Raw genomic sequence first — 13,311 nt, forward strand, 5'->3', positions numbered from 1 at the left:
TATAACATATAATACATACATATTATATATACATATATGTATATATAAATATTCTATAGTAGGATATGTAATATAAATAAAGAATTAGTAAGACAAAGATAAATAAAAATATTAAAATCAGCTTTATCTTCAGAGTGCCTCAAATGAAATACATAAAATAAAGATATGATAGATGATAATGAAAGAAGAATAGATTGCTAGCGTCATCTATCGAGTGCTAAAAACATAAATTTTCGAAAGCATTCGCAAGATGACGCTGACTCTCTATTCTTCCTTAAAGAGATTCCTCTTTAAAGAGATATCTTTGGTAGTCAAAAGATGGCGTTAAGAGTCCACTTTTATTTTATTCTTCTCTCATTACCTCCTATTCTTTCTTCGTTTCTTTTCGCGGCTCTCTAAAGATGGCACTGATTTCAATATTTTTATTATATTTCCATCGTTCCACTATTTTATTTTCTTTATCTAGTTACAAATACGATATCAAAGAATTACAACTAAATTATTTCATTTTTTCGTATTTCAATTTTTTTCTAATTTAAAATTTAAGAAAAAATTCAAGAGAGAAATAGATTTTTCGGGAAAAGACAATATAAAGTAACGAATGAAATTCGTTTTTGTCATATTTGTATTTGTACAATATCCGTTTATACATCTTTCTTATTAAGGGAATAGGCCAGCTGGGGTTACGGGTGGGGGTACACAAATCCACAAAGTTTCCTCGAGAGGAGGAATATGGGCGAAAAATTCGAAAGACTCGCATGACGCATTTTAATTGCGCCCATACATACTACAAAAAATCAGTCATCGTGTTACGCACAATAATAAATTATCAGCGACGTAACACCCTCTCATTGAAACACGTTTTACACGACATTTTACACGACAATTTCCACAAAGTACATTTTTTTTTTTTTTTTTTTTTGAATCGTATTCGTTTAGCCTAATCAAAAATTATTGAAATTTTTCTTTCGTTTTCTTTTCATTTCGTTATTACATTTTTCTTTTGTTACATTCTTATTCCTAGAACAGTGATTTCCAACCGCATTACATATCGTTGGTTATTCCGTAAATATTTGAATTTTTCGACGTTTTATCGTTTTTAAATATCCATTTAAAATCTTTTCTTACCAATTATTTATTTCTTTCGCAACGAAATCATAATTCTCATAATAGATTTATTCGTATATTATTCACTTTCTTTCGTTTGTACAAACGAAAGGATAAATCGACGATCCAATCCAACGAGGAATCATTGTGCATTATTGTGATTTATTGTGTACTACTGTATCTCTCTGTATTAAATCTCTGATTCCCTATAATTCGTTCACTTTGACAACATTTATAAATTTCTCTGTATCACTATTTTTCTCGATAAACTCTGCAATTATAGTTTCATCCGCAACATTTGATAAAATTACGCACGCTTTAAAACATGGAAGGAATCGGAAAGAATCCGATTTCGTTTCTCATATTTCCATAAAATTATAATATCATATACTTTCATCAACATTCGATTTATTAATTATCGACTCGGCCATACTCGTGCACACTTTCTCACGGACTTTGTACTCGCGAACCAAACCTCTTCCCTCACTTTTTCCTCCCTCTATCAAGGGAGGACGATCCAGGGCTGAAAAGGTTGAAACACACTGTCCTAGAAGTCCTATTCCCACGTCACGTGAATATCGATAAGAGGCAAACATTCTACGATTCTTCGAATCGAGTAGAATTTGCAAGGACGATGCTTGATCATCACGCGATCATTTTCTTTTTCTTTTTATCCGGATGTCGTTGGAACGGAAAAATCCATTTCTACGCCGTAGAAAACGTAGGTAGAAAAAGATTGGCGCGTATTATAATGCAAGGAAGAGATGAAAGAGATTTCTCGCCGTTTCCCCTATTTTCCTTTCCGAACGTGTTCTTCCGTCGCCTGGATGTATTCGATCGATTAAAGTTTGAGGATTCGATTGATCTTTTGAGAGCGCTAAAAGAAGCGTTTTCACGTCGAGAAACGATAGATGGAGGAAAAGAGGAAGAAAGTTGTGGAGTAGGGGGGAGGGGAAAGAGCAGAGTGAAATATCGTTTGTTTCGTCGATGATCGCTTGTCGTGGAAAAAAAGATATTGAACTCACGACGCGAAGACGCTTCCGTACGGGCTTCTATTACGATTTTACTTGACTTACTTGACACGTACTATCGCCACAGAATAAACTATAATCGAACATAATCGATCTAAGATTTATCTTGATCTCGATTAACCCGTAAGTTCTACCGCACACCGTGATTCTAATCCACATCAGTGCGCGACAATCAACACTTAACACGTAAGGACATCACATGAAATTTTTCTGTATAGAACGATACACCATCTAATTTACGCTTAAACTACCTCTTACACAAGATGCCTCACCCAGCGTGTCTATCACGAACTTTCTAATCCTCAATTGCAATGGAACACTTTCCAAATAGTATAATGAATTTTCAAGTAGAAAGATGAGCACGCGAGAAGGTAAGCGGAAATACAAGTGACCCTTGAAACGCTCTTTCTTTCTTTCTCTATCTCTCTCTTTCACACATACGCACACTCTCTCCATAGTTTTTTGCGCGAAATTTCACGAATTCTCTCATATCGTGACAATTTCCCCGCTCTTAACAGTATATCAGAAATATTTTAGAAAAGCATTGCTTCTTAGGAAAAGTTGAAGAGGTAATATTCGAGAAAACGATAGTAGAAGCGTGAAATCCTTCTCGCATAGCTTACGATAAGATTTGAAAGATATCGGAAAGTTAAGTCCAAGATGTTTCACAACTTTCACAAATTCTTGTCTCGAACAAATTCTGGGAGAAGTTTGATCCGTGTATTATTTAAGAATTTAATTTTCGAAAAATGGGGTGTGTATGGAGGATCGTAGAGCCATGCAAGAATCGGATAAACTTTCGATCGTACGAAAGTTTTATTTCAGACGCGCAGAAGTGTACGCCTCAAGATGATGTAAGATCTCAACGACTAACATCGTCGCTACGTGTTGGATGATTATTGTCATCCTTTGGCAATCAAGTGTTTTCTAACCCCGCTAAACACCAGCTTTCAGATTTTTTTTTATTCACTCGACATTCAAAGCGTTGATTATATTACACTTCAAGCGAGCGATCGACCGATTTTCATTAGCTGGGACTCGCGGCTAATGAAGATGGCGATATTCATCGATCAAACACACTCGTCCAAAATATTTAAATATTTTTCACGCTCGCTCGCCTTTTATTTTTTTTTTTTTTTATTCTTTTTTCTATTTTTTTTTCTTTCCACGATTTAGGCCGTAATTGAGCATATTACTTATACAAGTTTGTACGAAACTATGCCAAAGGGAACTGTGCGAGTTTATCGTTCGAAGTTCGTCGAGGAAGGTGAACGGAAGCGGAAGTTGCGTTGAATTGTCATTCGACACTCGAAACACTGTCGTTCTATCTAACAGTTTTTCCTCTAAGATTAAAGTTATTTAGAAAAAGAATTTGAAAATTCTCGGCTCTTATTCACGATTATTCTACTCTCGTGGCACTCTACCTCGTTTTCGATCAATATACTCTCTAAAATGTTGACAATGTAATAACAAGTTTTAAGTTTTTAAGAATCTAGAAACCTCGCCTATTTGTTAGAGTTAAATATCTTATAGATCGTTATATAAAGTTATACTCGGAGAGGGGACGTAGATAGAAATGCACAGCGACAGGCCACTAATCTAACTCTACATCTCGTGTCTACGTTAAATTCAGCCGTGTGTATATTTCTAATCGAAAGCAAATTAGAATTCTCTTTTTTTCTTCTTCTTCTTCTTCTTCTTCTTCACCTTAATTCTCGTTAATAATCGATCACAGTGATCAGTCGCGTTATCATTAATCTCTTGATCTCCTTTTTCTTTTTTTTTTTTTTTGCTCTCGATGCGCAGCGGCCGCAATGGACTCGAGACGAGATTGTCTTTTTCGACACTTAGAACGAGTTAGAACGAGTACATACAACACCGATATGTACGGGAAGAGGTTGTTGCTTGGATGTAATCCCTAATTTTTTTTTTTTTTCTCTCTTTTCTTTTTTCTTAACCGTAATTCTCCCCCCCCCCAAGAACGGGACGTTCGCAAATTCTCATAACCGTTTCTCGAGATGCATCGCTACCCTTGCGTTGTCCTGCGGGATCGATTGTTTGACGTACGTGGTCGCAGGTACATACATTTACAATTATATCGATGACGCGCATTGCCTATCCACGATCACTTTACACGTGATCGTCATCGTAATTTACAATTACGTAAAATTACGGGGGGATATCCGCTAAAAGTACTCGCACAACACAGTTGTGGATCTCTCGATTGTCAATTTCGATATATGTATATGCATTTCTTATCCTCGTATGTATGTATGTATGTATATATATATATAATATGTATATGTATGTGTATATATATATATATATAGATTTCTTTTATATTCAAATACCTATGTTATATGTGTGTGTGTGTATATATATATATATATATAGTATTTATGTATGTAGTAGTATTTATAGTAGTCACAAAGTTAGGCAGACTCGATTCGTACTCGACATCGGAAGGCTGTTGAATCTTGTTTTTTTTTTTTTTTTTTTTTTTTTTTTTTTTTTTTTTTTCGTAGAAAAAAGTGACGACGGTGTAGGGGAGGGAGGGGAGCAGTTCCTTCTCCTCCCCGTTTACAATTCTCGGTTTCGTCGTTTTTTCAGAGGTTTTAAAATGATTATCGCGAGTAATTCCTCGACGAGAGAATAGCGGGTTTGGAACGAAACAAGATCGCGCGATCTATCCATAATTTCTACGAGAGTTTCGAAGCTTTCAGAGGATTAAAAAAAAAAAAGGTATCGAATTTCTGGCCAAAATTTTTCGAATTTTTCTCGAGAATAGCTTCGTTCGAAAAGAATCACTACGACGAGTGCAAGCGTTGCCACGAAAAGAAAAGAAAGAAAGAAAGTAAGGAAAGAGCAAAATATGGGGACAAAAATACGTGACAACCGATACGATGGCGGTCGATAATTGACGCGAGAGGTTCGCATCGTCGAGATACGTGTAGAAAACGCGTGTGCTTAGCCGTTTTTAGAAAGGAAGGAAACCTTTCGTCTACAGGTTTACACATGATTGCATTCGTTCACAACAAGGATTGTCCGTGCGATTTAAAACATCGGACGAGGACACGTTCGAGGAGGCAGAGTATCGTCGAAACTGTCCTCGTGCCTGATGCACCCTTAAAGAAACAGGTTTAGGATATGTTTGTAGGCCGATCAGATTTTTTTTTTTTTTTCTTGTGTCGTCAACAATCTGCTCGTGTCTTTCTTTCTCTTTCCTTCGTCAATGTTCATTCGTTTTTTTTTCTTTTTTTTTTTTTTTTCTTTGCAAAAGAAACGACGATCAAGTCGTTGAAAGACGTTACAAGTCGAGTTCTCGAGACGAAAATCGGTAGATTTTTCGAGATAGATTTTTCGAGATGGGAAAGAATCGAAGGATTTCGGAAGCGATCGATAGAAACCGGATAGCCAAGTTTGGACCAAGAGATGATCCCTTGCTTTTCTCTCTTCCCGATACGACTCTCCATTTATCGCTGGGAGAAGGTCATCGTCCGAAACGTAACAATGACGCGTTGGTAAACGGATTCTCTAACCTTTATCGCGCGCGTACATGTTTGTCGAGTGGTCCGTGGTAAACTTTTTGTCGTTTATCGTTCCGAAAAACTTTTACTCGAACGAATTAAAAAAAAAAAAAGAAGAAAGGAAATATAAAAGGATGAATATTTTATCTTTCGAAGAAACGTTCGAAAAGTTAAAATCTTTCCTTCGAAAGGAATAATTTTCGAGAGATTCGATCTTTTCTTTTTCTTTATTCAACGTTCGATTTCAACGATAAAGGCTAGATCCGTTTGTTTCGGGGCTTGGTCGAAGCGAAATCGTCGATTTCTATTATTAACCATCGATACACGTTTTTTTTTTTTTTTTCTTTTTTTCTTGGTTTTCTTTGATTACTCCGTGCTAGAATTATCTCGTAAAAGTATCTCGTACCGCGAACGCAACTTTATAATGCTTTCGTCACGCGCGTCATTTTTTCTCATACGTATGTATCGAATCATTTATATTTGATATATGTATGTATATGTGTATGTATATATATATATATGTATATATTTATATTTATATATAGTATAATTTTTCTGTTCTGCTCTAACTCGGGCGGGGTAAGCGCAATACTTTTGGACGAATTGCCGTCCATACTGTGTCGCTTCGCGTTTCCATCCTTTCGCTTCCCAATTTTTCAATTTTCAACGACATCTCTCGAGAATTGCCTTCAGATCGTATCCTTGTTTTCATCGTACGATTTACTCCTCGCGATTGTGTACGAGCGAAAGAACGAAACGTTCGAGCGTTTAACGCGTCGAAGGGCCGCTATCGATCGAACATCAATCGAATTTCAAAATTTCCACGAGTGTGTAAATTGGATAATTTTACGGGATATCGACGCATTTTACGGGGTTCTCCTCTGGGATGGAGGGGAACACGAAAGTGGCGAGAATTTTTCTTCGAGCGGCCCTCTCGATCGTTTTTCATCTCCTTTCCGTTCCGGATACCATTGTTACACGATTGTTAAATTTGCGAGTGTAAAGGAATCTCTGTTTGTTGTCAGTCTACGAGCTACAAAAATTGCGTGTACTTCTAAACACCAAAGTTGTTTGTTATTTTTTTCTTTTTTTTTCCTCCCTTTCTTTTTTCTTTTTTTTTTCTTTTTTCTTTTTTTCCCCCCCCAATTGCCATTCATGTCGCCCGTAAAGTTGTTCCTGGTAACCATTTACCGATCGCTCATCGTGCTCGGCTCGACCAGCGAGCCGATTAAAACGATTGTCTGAACCGTTAAATAATTCGTCCAAGGAATCGTCTCGGTCTCGTCCATTCACTTCTTTTCTTTCTCACGTTTTTCCTGTCCTTCTTTCTTATTCGATCACGAGTTTTTTCGAAACTCATTTTTGATCTTATTTCGAGTGAATCGGTATCGATCGAGACGGTTCCTCGACGAAGAGAAAGTACTTAACCGCATGTTCACGTGGTGAACACGCACGTGCGCGCGCGCGCGCGTGTGTATATATATATATATATGTATGTATATATTTATTTCACCGTATTCGGTTCGTACGTTATCCACGAGACCCGATCGAATCGCAAATCTGGATCAACCAGAGCACGCGCGTTTTCCGTGACAGATGTCGATCGCCTCTCGTTCGACACTGTCGTTCCTTAATTAATGAGAAAAATGGACCCTCTCTAATCAAGACGTGGTATCTTCCTTCCTCTCCCTCTTTTGTTGCCTCCTTTGTTGCTTTTAATAATTCATGAAAAAAATAGAATCTCTCTCTCTCTCTCTCTCTCTCTCGTAATTTCTTGTTCGCTTCTTCGTGGAGATAGATAGATCTGCACAGGTACGTCCTTATTGCTAGAACCTTGGAGGATATTCGGGAACGAATTCGGGGAAAATTGCTGGTCTGTGTGGAGAGATTCGATATTGGATATCGATCTGCTCTTCGATTTCTTTTTTCTTTCTTTTCCGTAGAAGGAAGGGACCGAGTTTAAAATCAACTGTACGAGAGCGTGATTTTTAAAAGTGAGGAAACAAAAGCGAAGGGGGGGAAAAATTGGGAGCTCGGGAATGACGAATCATCCGTCCAACGACGAGTAATTTGATCGTCTCGTGAAAATATTGAATTCGTCTCATTTTTCTTCTTTCAAAATTATCGATGGATGGACGAATCGTGGACATTGTGCGATCAATCGATTCTAAAATACTGGGAAAAGAAAAGAGATGCGTTGGTGGAATAAATGGAAGAAAGGAAAGGGAAGAAGCGACGAGTGGAAGATTGGACTCGATCAGGAGATAATTTTCACGACAGACTCGTTCTCGTCCTTGAGAAGGAGGCTCAGCCTCAGATCGAGTTCCCCCGCCTCGAGGGCCCATTTTTCCCTCAGCCATCATGGGGAGTCCGCGGTATGGGTGCCGAGGGTGTGAATCGGGAACAAGGGATACCAATCGACGGTCAGCTGCGCCAGTGGAAGAAGGTCGAGGCTCACCTCGGCCCCGCCTAGCCCTTGGTTGCTCTCGAACGCCTGCTTCTTCTCCCACAGCATCACCAGTAGATTTCTTCCAAGGGCGTCGCAGCTGCTGTACTTGATGGTCTGACGGTATTGCGGGTTCCTCGAGTGTCGCACCACCCGCGTTTTCCGCTTTTGCAGCCATCTGTCGCCGTCTCGGAGATACGTTTTCACGTATGTGTCTGCGAAGCAGGGATTTTTGAGAAAACGAATCGTTTGGTACTCTTCTAACAGCGCTTCGTTGCTTTTTCATAGTAGACTTGTAATTTTCATAGTAAAAAAAAAAAAAAAAAAAAATATTAGAAATATCTCGTAACGAAAAATCGTTGCTTTCTATCGGAAGCAAGCGTTGATGCGATTTTTATCAAGACTCGTGGAAAAACCGTGGTAAATTGTCATCGTCGAAAACGACGAGCGACATCAGTGAATATATCGTTCAAAGGAACCTCTATAAATTGATCTTCAACTTTACCTTATCGAACAGCAACGCGACCGTGTTTCTTTATGCTTCCTGACTCGTCTCGTCTTGAAACGTCAGTGTATTCGCGTCTCGTCGTCATTAACCCTTTCGCTACGGGCGACTTCTCCGCCATATGCATCAAAAATGTGCTCGAGAAAGATCGTGAAGCGGCCGCGTTTGCAACAATTCGAGTTGCTTGGACGGTGTTTATTGGAAAAAAAGAATTGATGATGAAAATATCGATGCTACGTTTCCATGCTACTCGATAACGGGTATATTTCGCCCGTAGTAGGGAAAGGGTTAAGAAAGAATCGACAATTTTAATGATGGAAAGAAGAGAGAAAAAAGAAAGTTACCTGGCTCTTCTTTTTCACCGGGACAAATGTCTCGAGCGCATATAACTTCGACTTCAAGCGTTCCTTTGCTCAGGCAGAGACCCAGTTTCACCTCGCCACTTTGACCTCCTGAAATCCGTGAAAAATTCACGCAAATTTCACTTGAAATTTTCTTTCTTCTTCTTGGGATTTGATCAATTATAATGGGAAACGGAGACAGAAAGAGATAGATAGATAGAGAGAGGAGAAGAATCGGTTTCGAGATTGGAATCGAAATTGATTCGAAACGATTATTAATAAGATAAATTGCGAGATTCTTTACCAGCTGTTATCTTGAATCCCTTTGGTGGCACCTGTCCGCGACCCAGCTTCGCGTTAACGCCATTTTCATTTCTCGTTGGCTGACTAAAATTCAGAGAGAACGTATCATTTAATATATCAACGCGGAAAGACGACGCTCTCTACACGATACGATAAACTTTGGGAAAAGGAAAAAACTAAAATAGATTAGCTTACTTTACGTTTATTCTTCGTTTTTCTTTTTTCTTTTTTTTTTTTTTTTAGAGGAAACAAAGTTTAAATAATATCTGCCAAGGATAAACGATACAGGAACGGGGATTAATTTTCAAACTATTATGAAAAAAAAAAAAAAAGAATATCGGAATATATCGAGCTTGCTTCAACTTTGATTAAACTTGGCGATTTCCATTTCTTCTTTTCCGTTATTTCTTACATGAAAGATAAACTTTAACTAAGAAAAAAAAAAAAAAAAAAGAATCTCGCATATCGCGTCCAAAGGAATAAAAAATAATCTCAACAACTTTTCTCTTTTTTTTTTCTCTCTCCCTCACGATGGAGAAACAATTTTACTCGAATCAAGCTTATGATTTTTTTTTTTTTATCCCTTTGTAGTTCTCGTTCCAACTTACCTCCACTTTTCTTCCTCGTCCGATTCACTGTTGCGATCGTAAAACCTCTCCGGAATATTCATGACGCTGTCTTTGCGCTCACCCCGCCCTGCGAGTTAGAGAAAAATATTTCCTTTCTGTGACATGTGCATTACGCGATTACCACCCGCCCACCAATCTACGCGCGCCGAGTGCGATTTACTCTCTTCCGTTACTCTCTCCTCTCAAAGTAACGGCTCTGATTTCTCTCTTTTACCTCGTATCTCTTCCAAAAAAATGGGGAACGAGTCGTCGACCAGTACCCTCTTTCCTCGTCGTAGATTGGGGGACGGGTCGAAATTTAATTTTTTTTTTTTTTTTTTTTTTCACGCATACCGAATCTTGCTTTCCACTACTCTTTTTTTTGGGGGGGGGGGAGAACCCACATACTTTTCGAACAAAAGCAACTTTACGCAATCAACGAAGCTCTCAACTTATGTCAAGTGTCTTCTGGCGATTCTGTTCTGAATTCACGTCATGTTTGTGATATGTGGAGTAAGAGATGGAATCGAGGGTGGAGATTATTTGTTTGTTCGAGATGATTTATATATTCTAGTCGTCGAGTAGATATATATATATATATATTTATTTATTTATAGCAGAGTTTTAGTTAGTTTGTATCGAAATAAATAATCTCGAAAAAGTTGAGGATCTGTTAGAATCGCTTGTAGTGTGCGTTAATCGATCGTTTCCGATGTTACTCGAGTATTATCTGTAATCCTTAAGAAAAAGAAAAACGTTATTACATATGTTTAAATGAGAAGAGAATCCGGGGAGAATTGAAAAATATTCTAAAAGTTGAGTATTAATTGTGAATGAGTGGTGTGCAGGGTAGATGATTGTAAACTTGTTTATTTCCACATCTACTAATAATAATGTCAATGTAAAAATATTATAACTAGAGTAAACTACTGATAATACTAGTAGTAAAAACTTGCTTTCTATATGTATATATATATATATATATATATAAATAATTGTATAGAAAGAAAACTGTGTAATACAAAAAAAAAAAAAAAAATTCTTGCAATTAATCGTACATAATCGAAGAAGAGAACAAGAAGAAGATATATAATAAGATATATAAAGAGAGGATCGATAAATTCAGAGATATTTAGTGTCACACTAAAGCCTACTTACGGTTTTTTCTCTTAGCTACGTGTTGCAAAAACTCTCAGCTAGTTAAGAACGGAGCAGGTCAACTGTAGCTAGTTTCTTCAACGTATATTTGCGAGAATTGTTGCTATTAAGGCGTACCTACTAACTACTACTACTTTCGTCTACTGGACCTACCGATTCTACATTTGTGGAGTCAGGTGCATAATAATTCAGTTCGATGGTATATCAATTGTTGTACAATTACAATTGTAGAGTTGGTTATTCTGTATTCAGTAACGTTAATCGTAACGGAACTTGATACTTTTCCGTTGTAGGGTGATGACCGATTGAATTTTTTTTTTCCTCTTCGGGAGATTTCAGATTAAGGTTACTGCCACCGTCATTAAATGAACTTTGAGAAATTATTACGTAAAAATATCTATCGTAGCAGCCAATGTTTATTAAACGGTTTAACTGGATATCTGATAGACACGTCAGAAATCTGTCATCAAGCGTGTTTGGCACAAATACCGATAGCCCGGTTGGAATGTATTGGAAGATATGCCAGGGTTGAAATTAATGGGTCAATTTGTGGCATGTTCGATGATCAAAGCTATAAGATATTTGATAAATGTGGTAAGATCATTTAATTTAATTTACAACCGGAATTTCTCTTGTCCCATCACTGAAAATAATATGTATTAATAATCCTAACATTATAACAAAGTTGATATTCGATAAATATAATTGACATTATTTGAATAATATTCTTCATAAAATATATATATATATAAGAATTATCGAGGAAAAATCGTACATTTTACGCAGAATATCATTTTATACGTTTTATAAATAATATCGATTATGTTTATCAAATATCACGTGTCATAATGTTTAGGATTATTAATCCAAGTGGAAACGTAAAGTAGCGTAAGTCGATCATTAGTCAGGCATAGCTGTTATCCCGTATGAGATCTCTTGCCGTGTAAGCGTTCGATTAACGAGTTTCGTTCGAATAATTTTCTTCGCTGAAAAACTCCTAACAAAAACTCGAAGTATCTGTATATAAATATTTTCTTTAAAAAAAAAAAAAAAAGAAAGAAGGAAGAAAAAAAAATTGGCATTCTCAAAGTGCATTCAACGACATTCCAAAGTTCAAATTTTCCTTACCTACGATCACGATTGTAGCAACGATTGGTTAGCGATTATACATACTCTACCGCTATGTGTAATACAATATTAAGCGAGCACTTTAAAAAATCTATAAAGCGTTAAATCGATGCGAGCGGATAAAGGATCAGCAGTAAAAAGATAGGTTAGAGGATAAAAATTGCTACGCAATATATATATGTATATATCCTACGAAAAAACACGTTGAGAGAAATTATTAAACTTAAGCATAGGATACCTTATTGGTTATAATAACACACTTACATTATTTAGGACAATGTTTCGAGCAAAACACAATAGTTCCCTTCTCGTTACTTTCTTAATTTGTAATCCTCACCTCCCCGTTGTAAGAGACGATATTTAAAATATCGGAACAACGATTTGACACCAAAAAAAAAAAAAAAAAGAAAAGAAAGAAGAAAAAGAAGAAGAAGATCAAAGGAAACGCATTATCTCCAAACTTTCCTTTCCGAGTGTAAAATATTTGAAGAGAGAGGAAAAAAAAAAAAAAAAAAAGAAAAATCAACCCGACCATCGTGGAATCTACTCGTCGATCGCAGTAACAAAGAAGTGAAAGAAAATAATGGAGAAAGGGAAGAAAAGAAAAGACGTAAAGGACGTAAAAATATAACGCTCCCGTGTTTAATCGGAAATAATAGGTAAACAGAGATAAAGAGACGGTAAACAAAGGGGGGAGACTGAATAAAGAAAAGGAAGAAGAAGAAAAAAAAAAGTAAAGAAAAGAGCAGTTGTGGAAGACAAAGTGAGAAAGACGTAGGGAAGAAAGAGAGAGAGAGAGAGAGAGAGAGAGAGAAGAGAAGTGCAAGAGAGAGAGAGAGAGCGAGAAAATGTATCTTACCGGAAGCCCGTGACGGTGGCCCACAGTGTCCTGTGGTTATTTATCGAGGTGGTATGGAGTGCGGCAGTGGGAAGGAGGCCGAGTTACCGGTCCTCGGAGATACAGGCTCGCACTGCCACACAGTAACCGTTGGGACTACGCACGCTGTTGTCGTTGATCGATGATGTTGTGGTTGGTCGGTCGATCGAGCCCACGATTCGTCGTCGATCGGGGTGTCGGGATGGTGACGATGGCCGACGGTGGCGTTTCGACCGAGCGAACCGAGCATTTTGATCGACCGTGCGTGCGTGTACGCATG

At 37.5% G+C, this 13,311-nt stretch overlaps 1 protein-coding gene across 2 annotated transcripts in view; it reads right to left on the bottom strand.

Annotated features, from left to right (window-relative positions):
* Positions 1–607: 607 nt before the first annotated feature.
* Positions 608–13,311, bottom strand: part of Fife (regulating synaptic membrane exocytosis protein fife) — a 128,648-nt gene continuing 115,944 nt past the window's right edge. For both annotated transcript variants that reach the window (XM_086911695.1, XM_086911694.1), the window contains 4 exons: positions 9,869–9,956; positions 9,262–9,344; positions 8,961–9,068; positions 608–8,326 (listed from right to left, as the gene is read on the bottom strand). In XM_086911695.1, the coding sequence (XP_086767821.1) occupies positions 8,025–8,326; positions 8,961–9,068; positions 9,262–9,344; positions 9,869–9,956 (581 nt within the window). In that variant the 3' untranslated portion in view covers positions 608–8,024. The remainder of the gene's footprint in view (positions 8,327–8,960; positions 9,069–9,261; positions 9,345–9,868; positions 9,957–13,311) is intronic.

Source organism: Apis florea, unplaced genomic scaffold, assembly GCF_048593485.1.
Source record: "Apis florea isolate Af1SG1 unplaced genomic scaffold, ASM4859348v1 contig_3367_pilon, whole genome shotgun sequence".
Lineage (NCBI taxonomy): Eukaryota > Metazoa > Arthropoda > Insecta > Hymenoptera > Apidae > Apis > Apis florea.